The sequence below is a fragment of the Orcinus orca genome, chromosome 1, assembly GCF_937001465.1.
Source record: "Orcinus orca chromosome 1, mOrcOrc1.1, whole genome shotgun sequence".
NCBI classification, from domain to species: domain Eukaryota; kingdom Metazoa; phylum Chordata; class Mammalia; order Artiodactyla; family Delphinidae; genus Orcinus; species Orcinus orca.
This window is the reverse complement of record NC_064559.1, coordinates 184,954,141-184,971,225: the sequence shown is the minus strand read 5'-3', so window position 1 is coordinate 184,971,225 and position 17,085 is coordinate 184,954,141. Positions and strand designations below refer to the sequence as shown.

At 47.4% G+C, this 17,085-nt stretch overlaps 1 protein-coding gene across 4 annotated transcripts in view; it reads right to left on the bottom strand.

Moving 5' to 3' along the window:
* The window catches only part of DLGAP3 (DLG associated protein 3), a 66,591-nt gene that overhangs the window by 28,524 nt on the left and 20,982 nt on the right, over positions 1–17,085 (bottom strand). For 3 of the 4 annotated variants that reach the window (XM_004266485.4, XM_049695390.1, XM_033422208.2), the window contains exons 2-5: positions 15,735–15,817; positions 13,125–14,273; positions 8,726–8,931; positions 8,328–8,400 (exon numbers count right to left, since the gene is read on the bottom strand). In XM_004266485.4, the coding sequence (XP_004266533.1) occupies positions 8,328–8,400; positions 8,726–8,931; positions 13,125–14,222 (1,377 nt within the window). In that variant the 5' untranslated portion in view covers positions 14,223–14,273; positions 15,735–15,817. The remainder of the gene's footprint in view (positions 1–8,327; positions 8,401–8,725; positions 8,932–13,124; positions 14,274–15,734; positions 15,818–17,085) is intronic. The other variant, XM_049695429.1, reaches the window with a different exon arrangement.

The window sequence follows — 17,085 nt, the reverse complement described above, 5'->3', positions numbered from 1 at the left end:
AACCAAAGGGCTTAGATTTTAACACCCACTTGGGCCCACACGATGCGTGGAATTGGAAATGGGAACCTGCATAAAAGTAGGAAAGGGGAAAGCTTTGATGAAAAGACAAACTAGAAAAATCAATTATCAACACAGACTGATGACAAGGGAGCTAGTCTGTAGTCTAGGCACTGGGGAGAGGGGAAAGATGATAAATCTCCTAAGAATTTATACCCACAAGCTAGTCTTCACACAGACCCAGCCTTCAGTGTCTGCATGGGCCAGACGCCCCCCAAATTAAAAATTAACATAAAAAGGTCCCAGACCGAGAATAGTTGAACAGAAGCAATTTAAAAATATTTTCTGAATGGTTCTGAAGAACCTAGGGGTAGGACAGGAATAAAGATGCAGATGTAGAGAATGGACTTAAAGACACGGGGAGGGGGATGGGTAAGCTGGGACGAAGTGAGAGAATGGCATGGACTTATATATACTACCAAATGTAAAATAGATGGCTAGTGGGAAGCAGCCGCATAGCACAGGGAGATCAGCTCAGTGCTTTGTGACCACCCTAAAGGGGTGGGATCAGGAGGGTGAGAGGGAGATGCAAGAGGGAGGAGATAGGGGGATATATGTATATGTATTGCTGATTCACTGTGTTATAAAGCAGAAATTAACACATCATTGTAAAGCAGTTATACTCTAATAAAGATGTTAAAATATATTAATTAATTAATTAAAAATCTTTTCTGGGGGACCCACTCCTAACCCAGGCTGATGAGGGTTCTCAAAGATAAAGCTACATTGAAGATGAGCTCATATTAAACTGTGTGGTAGACAACCTCTGACACAGCTCCTAATCATCTTCACCTCCTGGCATTCACATCCTTGCATAGTGCCCTCCTCTTGAGTGCAGATTAGACCTACTGGTCCACTTCTAATGAACAGAATATGGCAGATACAATGGCATGTCACTTTTGAGATTAGATTACAAAAAACACTGAGGCTTCCATGTTGGACACTTTCTCTCACCACCTCTCTCTCGGAGTCTTTGCTCTGGGGGAAGCAAGTTGTTATGTTTGAATTGTGTTATGTTGTGAGCCATATGGTGAGTCCCACACATCAAGGATCTGAAGCCTGCTGACAGCCATGTGAGTGTGGAAGGGGATCTTCCTCTAAGCAAGCCTTGAGATGACTGCAGCCTTGGCCAACACCTTGATGAAGCCTGTGAGACATCTGATCCATGCGGCACCCAGCTAAGCTGTGCTTGGATTCCTGACCCACAGAAATTGTGAGATAATAAATATTTTTTGTTTAAGACTCTATGTTTTGGGGTAATTTATTATGCAGCAATAGATCACTAATGCAGACAGTGACATAAACAAGAACTAAACTTCTACTGAGTGAAGCCGTTGAGAATTCAAGGTTTATCGGTTACTGCAGCTAGTGTTACCTTAGCTAAAACAGAATAGCTTTTAAACAATGTTTAAATTTTCTAAAACTTAAAAGATAAATAAAACTGAAAACATAAGGATAGAATAAAAGCTTTGAGGGACTTTCCTAGCGGCCCAGTGGTTAAGACTCCACGCTTCCACTGCAGGGGGCACAGATTTGATTCCTGGTCAGGGAGCTAAGATCCCACGTGCCACATGGTGCGGCCAAAATAAAAGTTTTGAAAAAACCAGAAAGATTTGAAAAGGGACTAAATCAGATTTCTAGGGGGCAAAGGGGGAAATTTAAAACACAACTAATGAGTAAATGAAACACAATTGAAGAGAAAAATAGTGAACCAGTGAATAGTGAATAATATCTGAGGAACTTACCTAGAAGGCAACATAGAGAGGTAAAGAGATGGAAAATACGAAGGAGAGAATAAAAAGGCCCCAAATACAACAAATAAGAGTTCTAGAGGGGGGACTCGATAAAATGTAGAAGAGGCGATATTCAAAGGGTTAATAATAGTCACTGAGAATTTTCCAGACTTCTGACTTCAGACACAACAGAGTGAGGATACCAAATCCTATCCCCCAAGACAACTATAAAGCTGCACAAAACTGTCAAAAACAACCATTTTATCACTCTGAAAATCAATCAAAGGTATACAGCAAAGAAACACGTTCATGAAAACTACTGAACTTTGGGTAAGGACAGCATGAGTCTGTGGTGTCCTTGCCTGAGGCTGCTCCCATTACCCAAGCTCCCAGCTCTGTCTGTTGCAATAGTTCAAAAAGGGTGGGCCAGGTTATGAAAACCAGCTGCTTCACTGCAACTAACAAAGGGAGCTCACTTAATTTTGAGCATTGTCTGTTATAGTGTCAAGGATAGGAATAACCAGCAGCACTGCCAGGCTGAGGTTTCAGCACTGTTTGGGGGCAAGCAATGGGACTGTCAGACTAGACAGGGATTTGATGGGGAGTTCCAGGGGCTAAGACAGCCACAGAGAGTTTGATAAGCTCTTCACATAGTCTGGATTAACTAGAGGCTGGGTGCATGTACAACAGAGATCAGAGAGGCCTTGAGCCCACCCACATATCCTTTGCCAATGGAGCCTGTGCATACGTGCAGAAGAAATGCAAGAGAGCCTGGTGAAAAGTAAAAGCCAGAGACGGCTTGAAAACAGCACAGTGTTTGTACTCCCCAGATCACACACAGAACCATAAAAGGAGAGAGAAGAAGTCTTACGGGCTTGAAGTTTTTGAGCACAACCTCTGATCAATCTCTGGCTGGACATTAAGCTATGCAGAGACAGGGTCAACCCCTAGGAAACCAGGCTTTAAAATAAAAACAAGAAAGAAAAAAAATTAGTGGAGAAATCAGAGGCTGCATCTGGAATCATAGATAGATTTCACAGATTTAGCCCAGGGATTAACAAACAAACAAGCAAAGCAATAACAATCTTCAAGAGGTAAAATAAGAATCCAGAGTCGCTACAATACATTATCTAAAATGTTCAGTATTCAACCAAAAAATCTGTGACACATGTAAATAAACGAGAAAATGTGAATGTCCCCAAACATTTGATTTATCAGACAAAGACTACAAAGCAGCTATTATAAGAATGTTCAAAGAACTAAAGGAAAGCATGTTTAAATATTTAAAGGAAACTATGACAACAGTGACAGCATTAATAGAAAATCACAACAAAGAGAATTTTTTTTAAAGGAACAAGAAAAGAACTTCCCTGGTGGCTCAGTGGTTAAGAATCCGCCTGACAATGCAGGGGACATGGGTTCAAGCCCTGGTCTGGGAAGCTCCCACATGCTGCAGAGCAACTAAGCCCATGCACCACAACTACTAAGCCTGCACTCTAGAGCCCGCGTGCCACAACTATTGAAGCCCATGAGCCTAGAGCCCCTGTTCCGCAACAAAGAAAAGCCACCACAATGAAAAGCCCACACACCTCAATGAAGAGTAGCCCCCGCTCGCCGCAACTAGAGAAAGCCCTCACACAGCAACACAGACCCAACCAGCCAAAAGTGGCAGCCAAAAATTAATTAATTAATTAGTTTTTAAAAAGAACAAGAAAAGAATCAAATGGAAATTCTAGAGCTGAAAAGTACAATAACTGAAATTAAAAATTCACCAGAAGGGCTCAGCATAAAAAGTGATCAGTAAACTTGAAGATAGATGAGTACAGATTATCCAGTATAAAGAACTGAATGGGGAAAATGACTGAATAGAAATGAACAGTGCCTCAGAGACCTATGGAACAACATCAAGTATATCAGTATGCATGTAATGGGAGTCCCAGAAGAAGAGAGAGAGAAAGAGGAAGAAAAAGTATTTGAAAAAATAATGGCCCCAAACTTTCCAAATTTGATGAAAAACATTAATCTACAGATCAAAGAAACTCAATGAATCCAAAGTAGGTTAAACATAAAGAGATCCACACCCAGACACATTACAGTCAAAATGTTGAAAGACAAAAAGAAAATCTTAACAGCAACAAGAGAAAAACAATTCATTGCATACAAAAAAAAATATGATTAAAAACTGGCTTTTCATCAGAAACAATGAACACCAAAGGCAGTGGAATGGTATGGTGAAAGTGCTAAAAGAAAAAAACTGTCAACCAGGAATTCTATATCCAGCAAAACTATCCTTCATAAAATGAAGTAAAAATAAAGACATTTCCAAATAAATACAGACTGAAGAAATTATTGCCAGCAGAACTATCTTACATGAAATACTAATGGAAGTTCTTCAGGTTAAAAGGAAGTGACAACCAGTAGTAACTCAAATCCACAGGAAGAAATGAGGAGCACCAGAAATGGTAAATATGTGAGTAAATATAAATAGGTCTATAAATATATTTTTCACATTTTTTTCTCTCAACTTCTTTAAAAGACGTAAGCAAAGCAATTATTATAATACTATTATTGGTTTATAATAATTTTTAGGTTTATAACACAGGTATAGGTAATACATATGACAATAATAGCACAGAAAAGGGAGAAAGGAGATATATTAGAGCAATGCTTCTGTATTTTACCAAAATCAATTAGATTTTAATAGTTAAGATACACATTGTAATTTCTAGTGCAACCACTAATAACTTGAATAATACAGTAAAAAGGAATTAACGAAAAGAAATTAAAATGGTACACAAAGTATTTAATACAAAAGAAGGTAGTAAAGGAAGAACAGAGGAACAAAAATGACATGAGACAATCCAACCATATCAATAACCACATTAAATGTGAGTAGACAAAACACCGCCATTCAAAAGGCAGAGATTTTCAGACTGGATAAAAAAGCAAGTAGATAGAAAGTAAAAAGAAGGAAAAAGATGTACCAGCAAACAGTAACCATGACAGAATTTTCCAGATTTGATGAAAGACATGAATCCTCAGATTCAGGGAACACCCCCCCCACACACACACACACACACACATCATAGTGAAACTGTAGGACACCAAAATCAAGGGCAAAATTTTGACAACAATCCGAGAGAAATGAAAATAACCAAGAAAGACTATTAGATTGATAGTAGACTTCCCCACAGCAACAACAGAACAGATGACAGAGGAGTATCATCAAAACACTGAGAGAAAATAAATGTTGACCTAAAATTCTGTAATAAGCTAAATTATATAAAATAGTGAGAGTAAATGACATTTTTGGTTAAAGGCAGAATTTGCCACTAACAGACACTCACTGAAAAAAGTTACTAAAGAATTAACTTTAAGAGGAAGAAATGAAATGTAAGAAGGTATAGTGAGGGGGGAAAGGTGAAAATGTGAAGTATTAGTAAGACTACTAATCAAGTATTGGTAGTATAAAATTTAATAACAATAATAAAGACTAACTGAGAGAGGTAAAAAAAAAGGTGGGACTAAAATACTGGGCAACTGGTACATGTAAGAAGGGAAGAGGTGATCAAAAGTAAAGCGTCCTAAGGTCTTTACATTGTTCAGAAGAAGGGTAGAAGTAATTGTCAATCTAAGACAATCTGAGACTTTGCTAAGTCAAATATGCACCTGAAAGTATAAGAATAACCACAAAAATAATGAAATTAGTACATATAACTGCCAAATCAGTGTGGGATTTGGTGAAGAGAAAAATGAAGAAAATCCAATTGATCCAAAAGAAGGCAGCAAAGGAGTAGAAAAGCATCACCCAAAAGGCAGGATAAATAGATGGGCACAAAATAAGATGACAGAAATGAATCCAAGCATATCAGAAATCACAATAAATATAAATGTACTAAACTCTCAAACAATTGTCAGAATGGATATAAAATAAAATATAGCTATAAACTACTTACAAAAGACACACCTAAAACATAAAGAGACAAAAAGCTTTAAAGTAAAATATAGGAAAAGATGTTCTAGGAAAATACTAGAAGGGCAAAAAGTGATAAAGATAATAGAGTGACGTCGCTAGTTCATTAAACCTGTAAATTTCCTCTTCTGTAAATCAGGGGTTATAAACCATGCCCCCCTGGAAAAATATGTAAAGTATACATGATGTTAGATAGTGTAAAGTGATGAAAAGAAGAAGTGGCGGGGGGGGAGGAAGAGGAAAAGGAGAAGAACAGAGAAGGGAAACAGGAAATGTTGAGGGGGGTTAAAATTAAAATTTAGAACGTTTGGGTAAAGACCTGAAAGAAGCGAGGGAGCACTCCATGGGAGTATCTGGGAAGGAGAGATCCAGGCAGAGGTAGCAGCAAAGGACCTAAGGCTGAAGCACACGTGTGGTGTCGGAGGTGCAGCAAGGAGACCAGTGTGGCTGGAGTGGGTGTGGGATGGGAACAGTGTTAGAACAGGAACTCAGAGGTAGCAAAGGGCCAGATCGTGCAGGGCCTTATACATCATAGTACAGTGTTTGACTATTCCCCTGAGCAAGGTCTTGATTGAATGCAATTTTATTCTTAAATGATCACTCTGGCCGTATTATGAGAGAATGAAGTGGAGCAAGGACAAGTGCAAGAGATCAACTAGAAAACAGTGCAACAGTCTAGACAGAAGAACATGGTGACTTGCACTGACGTGCTGGCAGTGGAGATGGTGAGGAGTGACTGGATCCTGGAAATACTTTGAAGGTGGGACCGACAGGATTTGCTGAAGGGTTGGACATGGGATGTGTGAGAGAGAAAGGAGTCCAGACTGACTTCAGTGTTTTAGATCAGAGCTCCTGGAATAATAAAATTGCCATTATCTGAAATGGAGAAGACATTGGATGGAGTAGGAAATTTGAGGAGGGAGAAAAGGGTACCAGCAGTTTGGTTTTGAACATCTTAAGTTTGAGATGTCTACTCAACATCCATGTGAGATTTCAACACACAGATATATATGCATTTATGGGAGAATGTGGGCTGGTGATAGACATTTGGGAGTCATCAGGCTTTCAATAATATTCAAAGCCATGAGCCTGGATGAGCTCACCCAAAGAGTGAGTGTAGGAAGAAGTCCAGGAACTAAGCCCTGGAAAACTCCAGTGTTCAGATCCTGAAGAGTTTGCGGGCACCAGTGACACAGACTAAGAATAGGCAACCAGAGAGAGAAGGCAGAAGAACCTAAAAGGTGTGGTGTCCTCAAGCCAACTGAGAAAAGTGTTTCAGGAAGGAGAGAGTCATCAGCTGCGTTAGATGTTGCTGATGGATCAAGTAAAACAAGGTCTGAGCATTAACTAGTGGGTTTAGCAACATAGAATGGTCTTCTGTGAAAAGATGGCTGTGCCAATCAGATTCCCTGATTCAGGAAATGTAACAAAGAAATGCTGAGAGACTGCAGCAGCAAAACCATGGGAGCCAACCAGGACGGTCTTTGCATTGCTTTTTTTGCCCAGCAAACAGTAAAAATAGCTAACCTTTATTGAGTGCTGGCTGTGTGCCAAGAACACTATTATGATGCCTATTTTTAAATAGGGAGAGTGGGGCTCAAAAAAGTCAAGTATCTTGCCCCAGGTCACTCAGCTGGTAAGTAGCTGAGCTGGAATTCAAACCCACCTCATGCATTTAATTACTAAACTGCACTGCCTCCTTTAGTTAAGGGTAAAGTCTACACTTAGGTAGAACTCACACTTGTAAAATACCAGTGTGGGGCCAGGTACCTTGTGTTTGCATATATTTTCTCACTGAACTCACAAAACCCCTGTGAGATAATCATCATTACAATTGTCATTTCAAAGATGAGCCAACAGGGGCTTGGCTTCCCTGGTGGCGCAGTGGTTAAGAATCCGCCTACCAATGCAGGGGACACAGGGTCGAGCCCTGGTCCGGGAAGATTCCACATGCCGCGGAGCAACTAAGCCCATGCGCCACAACTACTGAGCCTGCGTGCCGCAACTACTGAAGCCCGCGCATCTAGAGCCCGTGCTCCGCAACAAGAGAAGCCACCACGATGAGAAGCCCGCGCACCACAACAAAGACCCAGCACAGCCAAAAATAAATAAATTACATTAAAAAAAAGATGAGCCAACAGAGGCGTTGAGAGGGAGGTATCTTGCCAGTGTGCCCCAGGGTGGAGTGGAGGGGAAAGAACTCAAGCCCTGATCATCTCTGAGACTGCAGTTCTGCCTATCTCCAGTCTATATGCTCAATCTTGCCTTTTACATGGGGTGGGTTGGGAGCAATCAGGCCACGAAAGGGCTGGGGAACCTCAGAGAACTGACGCTGCCGTTACAAGTTCATCACTTTGAGGATGCTTCGTGGTTTTTAAGGATGTGACTCTCTGAGATCCTCAGTCTGAGTCAGCTCCAGGAGTCCCAAGGCAGGCTTCCCAGCTCCCCAGAACCAGACCTGTTCTCTCTCCATGGGCAGATTCCTGATTTTAAGGCCTAGGCTGAGCGTGGGACTGAATCCCCCTTCCCACCCTTTCCTTCCAGCATGCTGGGCCTCTCCCTACCTGTCCGGTGGTGAGGGAACGGCTATAGCCAGGGATGGAGCTCCGGGGGTGGATCCTGGGTGGGACACAGCAGCTGGGAAAGGTCAAAATTCCAGATTCAGAATGGGGGTCTGCTAGGAGGTGGGGGAGGGGAATGAGAGCACTGAGGCCCCTGAGCAGGTCTAACCCTCAGAAATCCCAGAGATCCCCAGGAGGCTCCTGGGTAAAGGGATTCTGCCAAAGAGACATTCAGATAGGGGTTATCACAGGCACCCCCTCTTTATATGGGGCAGAGCAAGACTGCCCAATTGAACCCTAAGCAGGGAACCTGACTGGTACCCACTCTACGCACGTCTCCTACAGGCACCCAGGATCAGCATCCTACACCCCACCCCCACCCCAGCTCTCCCTGTCCTTACTTGATCCGGGCCTGGTCCACGCTGGAGGAGCGGCGGGTGGTGAAGCGCCGGGCGACCGCTTTGGGAGATGTCTTGGGGCTGCCATCTGAGTCTCCACTCTCCTCATCCCCCATGGCTTTGATGTAGCTGCCGCTCCGCATCCTGCGGCAGGGGATCTCCCCGTCCTTGCCCCCAGTGGGGTAACCCCCCCAGTCATCTTGCGGCACCTGCAGGGACAAGGGGCCTCTATCTTTCAGACAAGTCCCTGCTGAATCTGGAAGTGGGGACCCACATTCTCCACTGCCAGTGGGAGACACTCAGCCCTGGCTCAAGCAGGCCGCGTTCAGGAATGTGCAGAGGCAGAGCAGGTGAGGTCTCCGCTACAGGAGATGCCTCATCATCCCCCATGTGCCTTTTGCTCCTTAACTGAGGACCACCTAGAGAGTCTAGGAGCTGACATGCCAGGTGCCAAGAGGCTGAAGCTCAGAGGCCAAAGTGACCTATGTCAACCTCACCCCTCTAAAGCGTCACCTGACCTCAGTGACCTTTCACCCCTCCTTCTCCTTCATCCTCTTAACTGCTTATAGCCCAAATCCTCTGAATTTCTGCCTCCCTTCTGTGAAGAATCACAGAGGGAGTGACACCAATTTGTGCTTCAGAAAGAGCACTTCAACAGTCCAAACAGAGGATGGATCGTGGAGGGCCAGGAGCAGGGCAGGGGCTCAAGTGGCGAGAGGGAGACCAATTAAGAGGCTGATGCTGTTATCCAGGCAAGAGATGATGAGGCTTAAATTAAGACAATGACAATGAGGGGGAAGAGGAGATGGAAATGAGAGGTGTTAAGGAGCATCAGTGAGCCTGATTAGACGTGGGGGGTGAGGGGGTGGGGAGGAGTCGATGACGACTGAGATCCTGCTGGCTGAGGACCTGGGGGGATGGGGCTGCTGCTCACTGAGCCACAGAATCCCAGAGAAACAGGTTTGGGGAAAAGGTGATAGGTTCAGCGTTGAGCATCTTGAGTTGGCAGAGAACTGTGGAGCAGGTGGTTGGGCGTTTGGTTCTGGAGTTCAGCGGAGAGATCTGGGCTGGAGGCAGACATGGGGGAGTCATGGGTGGCAGCTGAGTCCACAGGAGTGAATGAAACAGCCCAGGGGAAAGAAGAAAGAGAGGTGGGAAGGGATCCACTGACATTTAAAAGGGGACTGCGAAGAAAGGGAGAGGAGCCTATGAAGTCACCTGAGAAAGAGTGGGCAGAGGGTGGGAGGGAAGTCAGGAGAATGCCATGTCATGGAAACAGGAGACATTTCCAGAATAGAAGGAGTTGATAATGTCAAATGCCACAGTGCGTGCAGAGGTTAGTGATTCAGGCTAGGGAGTTAGAACCATGTTCGAATTCTGGCCCCGTCACTTGCTAGCTGGGTAAACTTAAGCAAAACTGATTAATCTCTAAGCCTCAGTTTCCTCGTCTGTGAACTGGTGATGGTAATTATGCCCACTTCGCAGCATTGGTGGTAAAGATAAGTGAGCCAATATAGAGTGCCCAGCACAGAGTAAGTGCCCAATGTTGACCATTGTTATAAGCATTGAAAGGTACCTTTCAAGGAGAGTTCTCAAGAGACCATTGGTGACCACTCCCAGGACATTTTAGAGGACAGGGGTGTGGAAGTCAGACTGCAGTAAAGGGGAGAGTGAAAGGAAGTGAAGTAGTGGAGTCTACACTCTAAGAACTTGGAAATGAAGGGAAGACAGGAGGGAGATGGAAAGGGGTATGGGGTTGAAGAAAAATATTTTTTTTTTAGGATGAGAGAGATTCGGGCATGTTTGCAGGATGAGGGAAAGAGTCAGTAAAGAGACAGTCTTTAAATGTGGGGAGGAAGGGGGGACAGCTCATGGACAGAGGGGATCCCAGAGAGATGGGCTCAAGCCCTGTGGAGGCGTCATGCTGGGATGGGTGGTCCTGGCTTCTCCTCTGAGCCAAGAAGGAAGGGTATGAGGGTGGCTGGAGATTTTGATGAGCCCCCAGGTGCACTGACAGGAAGGTGAGGGAGTCTGGGATGGTTGGCCTACACTGTGAAGAATGAGGTGTAATGAAGGCATGCGGGAGGGGCCCAGGGCAGGTAGCGAAGATTTAAAACACCTGTTGAAAAGAACAGGTTAAATGGGGTGGGGGTCAGGCTTCAGGGAGAGCATAGGGCTCGGGAGAGGAATAGAGATTCTGGGGTGGGACTAAATGAGGGGTCAGAGATCAGTGTAAGAACAGGGATGGGATGGGGCCCCATGAAGGAGCCCTCAGGGGGTGAGGCGGACAGGGCTCGGTGTGGGGCTGGGCTCAATCAGAAGATGGGAACGCAGGGAAGAGACGAGGCTCCATAAAGGAACAAGGGCTCTGAGTGAAAAGAGGGATTCTGGAAGAAGTCTGAGAGAGAGCTGGCATCCAGTAGGGGAACAAGGTCTCAACAAAAGGACTGGGGATCCAACAAAGACACCTGGTCTGATGTGGCCAGCTTCCCCTGCTTTTGTGCCAGGGGGGCACCAGTCTGTCTAGAGAGTCCCTGCAGCCCCTTGTTCTCCCCCAAACAGGCTCAGACTTTCCAGTCCTAAGATTCCCTGGAACCCCAGCCCCTGATCGATCCTTGCCCTTCCCCATACTCTACAGAGAGGAGCCACAGAGGCAGAGGGAGGCAGATGGGACAGCCAGGCACGCTCTGCACACTGCAGGGCTCCCACTCCATAGCCACTGCGGAGCTGCTGGCTCCTCTGCAGGACACTGTGAGTTGCATGTTAAAAAGGAAGCCCCCAGGGAGGTGAGGGAAGCCCTGGAGAAGCAGCAGGGAGCAGCGGAGTGGTGGCAAGGTTCCAGGGATGGGAGAAGAAGGGTTGGTGTTCTGTCCTCGACCCTTTCTGCTGGACCCTTCAATCCCCAGCTTAGAGAACCTCTCTCCCAGGGAGGGGGCAATCCAAGGCCAACCCAGAAGTCCTGAATCCTAGAAGTCTCCAACCTCCCCTTCTGTCTCCCACCCCTTCCTGCTTCCACTGTGGCCCCATCTGTTCCCTTGAGCTTTTGTGAGTTCCCTACCCAGGAGAGCCCTAACATGTGAACAACTTACCAAAAAGGCCAGTGACACCCAGAGACACATGCAAGCTCAACTCTCCACACCTTTGAACGTGCTGTAGTCTCTTCCTGGAACACCCTTAATCCTGGAACTTCTGCACTCAACTAACTCCAAATTCTCCACTGAGATTCTGCTCAGGGGACATTCTTCCTAGAAGTTGTTCTGGCCACCATCACCCAGGTGGGTGAGGTGCCTCCTCTGGGCTCCCAAGGCTCCCATGGCTCTCTCCTCTCACAGCCTCATCACAGTGTATTCTACCTGATGCCTTGTCTATCCCACCTTTAAGTGGTGAGCTCCTCCCAAGCAGCATCTGTGTCTTCATCTTTGTATCCACAGCACCCAGGAAATGCTCACTGAATGAATGGACGCAGATGAACTATGCGGAACGTGGGTTTGGGGGACAACCCTAAGTCTACTGGACTTCTAGGACTTGTCTAGACTTTTCCTCCTAAAACTACAGCAGGGCTCAAGAAAGCCTGTCAGGGGATATGAGAGGGGAGCGTAAGGCAGAGAAGAGGGAGGTTGCTGGCAAGAAGAGCCCCCGACCCCATCTCAATAGGAAGACGGAGAGGGGACAGTGAGAGATGGATGAAGGCTCCATAAGAAGAAGGGTTCAGAGCTCTTAGCCTCAACTGCAGACACTATAGAGTTGGTAGAAGAGGACAGGGACAGTGTGCCCTGGCCTGCTGCTGTGTCTGGAGCTCAGACTTGTGTGAAGCTCAGCCTGGGGAAACCCATGGGACAGGCTCCCAGGCTCTTCCACAGCCTCACGGGTGTCCTGCTGCAGGTTCCCCAGAACGACAAACACCAGCAGAGGCACATTCTAGAAATAACTGATCTTCACATTCAAACAATATCTGGACCACCCAGGTTTGGGCAGAAAAGAGGTCTGGAGAAGGCCTAAGGGGCAAGAGGACTGCTTTCCAACGGCTGATCTCCAATCTTGGGGAAGCTACAGGCAGGGAGCACAGCACTGTCCTGTTCACTGCCTACTCTCAACCTCATTCTGCCTCCAGCCTCACGAGGCAGAGGCCAGCACAGCTTGTCCAAAACCTCAGGTAAAGGAAAAGTCTTCCCGGCACTGACATACAATATCAAAATAGAAGGGCCCCTTCACTGCATAAACAGGGAAACTGAGGTCCCCAAAGGGGCTCAAGGCAATACAGTGAGGCAAGGGAGAGCCTCCCTGCCTCCAGACCCTCCATCCTGGGACTAGCTGGCTCCCACCCAACCCTTTCCACAGCTCCCTGGGTGACAACATTGATGAGGGCTGGGGACCCTGTTCCCCACCCCCACCAAAGCCTCACCTGCAGATAGTGATAAGTCCTGGCTTTGGCCTTGGCCTCCGGACCCAGGAGCCCCTTGCCTGGCCCGGCCCCTGGGTATCCATCCCGGCCCTGGCTGACCATCATGGTATGCCAGGCACTCCGCTTGACCGATTGTCCGTCCAGTGACATGGACATGCCAGTGCAGGCGAGACAGCGGCCTTCCGACCCGCCCGAGCGCCCCTTGAAGCTCAAGTCCCGGTAGGACCCATCTGGAGCCTCCAGGCAGAAGGGACCACCAGGCTCTCCAGGGGGCCGCCCACCGGCCAGGAAGCCGCTGTCACTGTCCAAGTTGTCGTCGGAGCTCCACCAGCCCGCGGCCTTGGCCTGCTGCCGTCCATCCCCCTTGCGGTCCTTGCTCTTGCTCCTCTTGCCATGCCGGGACTGGTGGTGGTGGTGGTGGTGGTGATGGTGGTGGTGGGAGGTGTGGAGGCCTCCAGAGCCCGGGCCAGGGTAGCTGTCTCCGCCGGAGCCACCTCTGCCCTCAGCCTTGGGCCCATTATAGTCCCGCTTCCCTGGCGCCTCCAGAGAGTGGGACTTGGCAAACAGCTTCTGCACAGAGTGAACCAGGTGCCGGATGCGGCTGGGGCTCTCGCTGCGGGCCTCCGGGGTAGTGCCAGACCCTGGCCCGGGCCCGGCCCCTGCTGGCCCTCGCTGGTATGGCAGCGTGTGGAAGCCATCTTGTTGAACGGGCAACTGCTTTTCAAACTGGTCCAGAAGTGTGGGAGGCAGGCGGGGGGCACCCTTGCCCTGTGGGTGGCCCACACAGTCTTCACAGGTGTCGAAGGGGCCCTGGCCAGGGTACATCCTGGGGAAGGTGCTGCTACCCCCCCCAACCCCAGCCCCTCCCGGCCCTCCCTCGGGGCCTGTCGCTGGTCCCTCACTCAGGCTCAGGGGCCCTTCAGGAGAAAGGTGTCCCAGGCCAGCTCTTGGGGCACAGAAGCGGGGCTCGGTGGAGAAGGCCTCCCCGGAGCCCAGCAGGTATGGAGCCCTGGCAGCGGGGCCCACGTCCATATGCTGCTGGTCGGCAAAGCGGGCTGGGCGGGGATGGCTGCCTCGGTCGCCATGATAACCCCTCATGGCCTCAGCAAGGGCTCTTCATAGTGCTGGGGGCCAGGCCCCAGGAACCTCCTGGAAAAACAGGGAGCAGTAGGATTAGGACTGAACGACAGGCCACGTCACCTGAAACTATCTTTTATTAGGTATTCTTATATCCCTTTAGGTAGTGCATACCAATTTAGTGCAATGGATTCCACTATCTTTCCACAAATGGGCTTAAAAGCCTTAAAACAGTCATACTAGACAAAGATGCTCACAAGGGCAAAAAATAACGTCATCATTCATCAAATGCTGCAAATATGATAAATACTTATTCACAAGAGGAAATGCCCTCAACCAAATGGGTTTTTTAAAATCCTTAGGTAACCCAAAATAAAAAGATACCAATACAGACATAAAAACAATAGTCAAACATACTAGCCATTAGGTGAACTAGCTTTTAACAAGCTGACATGAGGCAAATCGATCCAGCACCACACCTGTGTCTCATCCCTACCCAATTCCACGGCTAGGAAGAGTCAGGCCTCTGGGTCACAGCTCCCAGAAGCAATAACCAAAGAGAACACTGGACCCAAATCTACGTATCTATCACGATTCTGCAGGAAAACCCCTCTGCTTCCTTCCACACCCAGCTCCTTCTATCTGGCTGTAAGCTTATTCTCCCTCCCCCCTACCCAGGACTGAGATAGGAAGGGATAACCTGAGATGACTCCACCTTCCTCTTCCGGGTTCCAAATATCCCCTGATGAAATTTCCCCTTTTGCCTTTTACCACCCAGCCCCATTCCAATGGAGGGGAGTCATGAAGGGAGGAGAAACATAAAGAGGAGGAATGCTGGCTCTTCGAGCAGCATCTGAATCCTAAACTGGGGTTAGAACCCAGGAGTTCCTCCTCCCAGGAACAGTGGGCTGGCAGGGCAGGGGGGTGATGGAGAGAAAGCATTGGAACCAGTGCTCCTGGCCCCCATCCCAGGCTTGCCAAGACTACAGGACAGAGAGGTCAGCTCTCAGCAAGTACTGCCTCCAATCAGGACTCCAGAGCTGCCAGGACAGGAGCTACGGCAGGAGGGGGTGCCAGCAGGAGGGACAGGGACTGAGGAGCTGGCAGACGGCGCCCTCTCTCATCCCAGACCAGGCTCCTGGGCCATCTGCTGACTATGAGGTGATGACAGCCTCAAAGACTCCAGACAGCAGCACCTCCAAGGCTCTTCCTCCTTTCCTCCCCTCCACGGCCTCCCCATACCCACCATGGGGATGGCTTCTTCCAAATCCTGCTCACAGCTCATCTCTGAGCACTTGCTACGTACCAGGTACTGTGCATACCTAATATTCTCTAATCCCACTGAAATCCTATGTGTAGACATTATCCACACTTACCCATGAGAAAATTGAGCTCAAAATGGTAAGGTCACAAAGCCGGTAGATGGGTGAGTCACTTTGAATCAAGATTCAAACCCAGGTTATTCTGATTTAAGAAGCCCATCTCCAAAAAAAAAAAAAAGAACCCCATCTCCCAGAGTCTCCTACTACTCACCATCCGGGTTGTCCCATCCTTGGTGTCAGGATTCCCACCGCCAGGCAGAATCCTAACTTCAGAAGGCTCAGGACCACTGGCTCCTGACCAAAAAGAAAAGGGTGGTAAGCAAAGAGGAAAAGAGATTCTCCTGGAGTCCTCCGAGGACCAGTCTCAGGCCTTGACAGTTTCCCTGCCCAACCCCCCAAACCAGGACTGACTGGATCCCCCATGATGCAGAGCCTTTGGGCCCCCAGAGAAATGAAGTTGGCTTCATTATGCAAATGTTGCAAATGAGCTTACAGTTTGGACTACCTCCAACTGCAGGTGTCTGTGTGATCTGTCCATGGTGCTGAGCCACTGCATTTTTTTTTTTTTCATTGCCCTCAAATATGATTCCATTCCACAAATATTTGTTGAGCAGCTACCATAATAATACTCGGAATGAGAAGTGTATAGAGGTGATTTAAGTGTGGCCCCTGTCATCGAGAGGCTTGTAGTCTAACGGGAACAATCTCTCACGTGATAGGGTTATTTTAGGTCCCTGTATTTTTGCACAAGCTGCTCCTTCCTCCTAGAATCTCCTTTCATCCACCTTCCAACCAACTCCCCTGGCTAACTAACACTTACTCATATTAAGCCCACCTTCCCTCGAAGACTTTTTGTGCTCTTATTCTGGGTTATGCCTCTCTATTGGGTTTTTATCACACCCTGGGTTCCTCCCATGAAAGCAGCTATCACACTGCACTGAAATTGTCTGTTTCAGTTTCTGTCTTCCCAACTAGAATCTGGTCTTCTGCAGGGTAGGAACAAACCTCTATTTATCACTGGATCTCCAGCACCTAACTCGGGGCTTTGCCCAGAGCTGGTACTTAATAAATGTTCGCTAAGTAGATGAATAAAAGACTGTGCTGGAAAGAGGTACCAAAATGTCAGGCCAGTTAAGATGAGGGCAAGAGCAGATCCAATAGAGGGAAATTGAGGAAGACTTCCCAGAGAAAAGTGTGTTTAAGCTGGAGAACAAGATGGCTGTGTGTAAGGGAGAGAGAATTCCCAGTGGAGGGAACAGCAAGCATAAAGGCAGAAGAGTTGGGCAAATAAGGAATTCTGAGGCGTGGGGTGAGAGAGTTCCAGCAGACACGGGTTTGGAAAACACTGGGAAGAGATGGGAGAGGGTCAGAAAGGAAGACGACTCTGAAGTTTGCAGCAGCCGTGACTGGAAGACTAATGATGCCATTATTAGGCACAGGGATGTCAGGAGGAGCTAGCTCTGCGGACATGATTAATAGTAGTGGAAGAGACACAGTCAGACAACAAGAAGAACTTCCTGACCCTGAGGGATGTGAGACAATGAGGAAGATTGTGAAGTCTC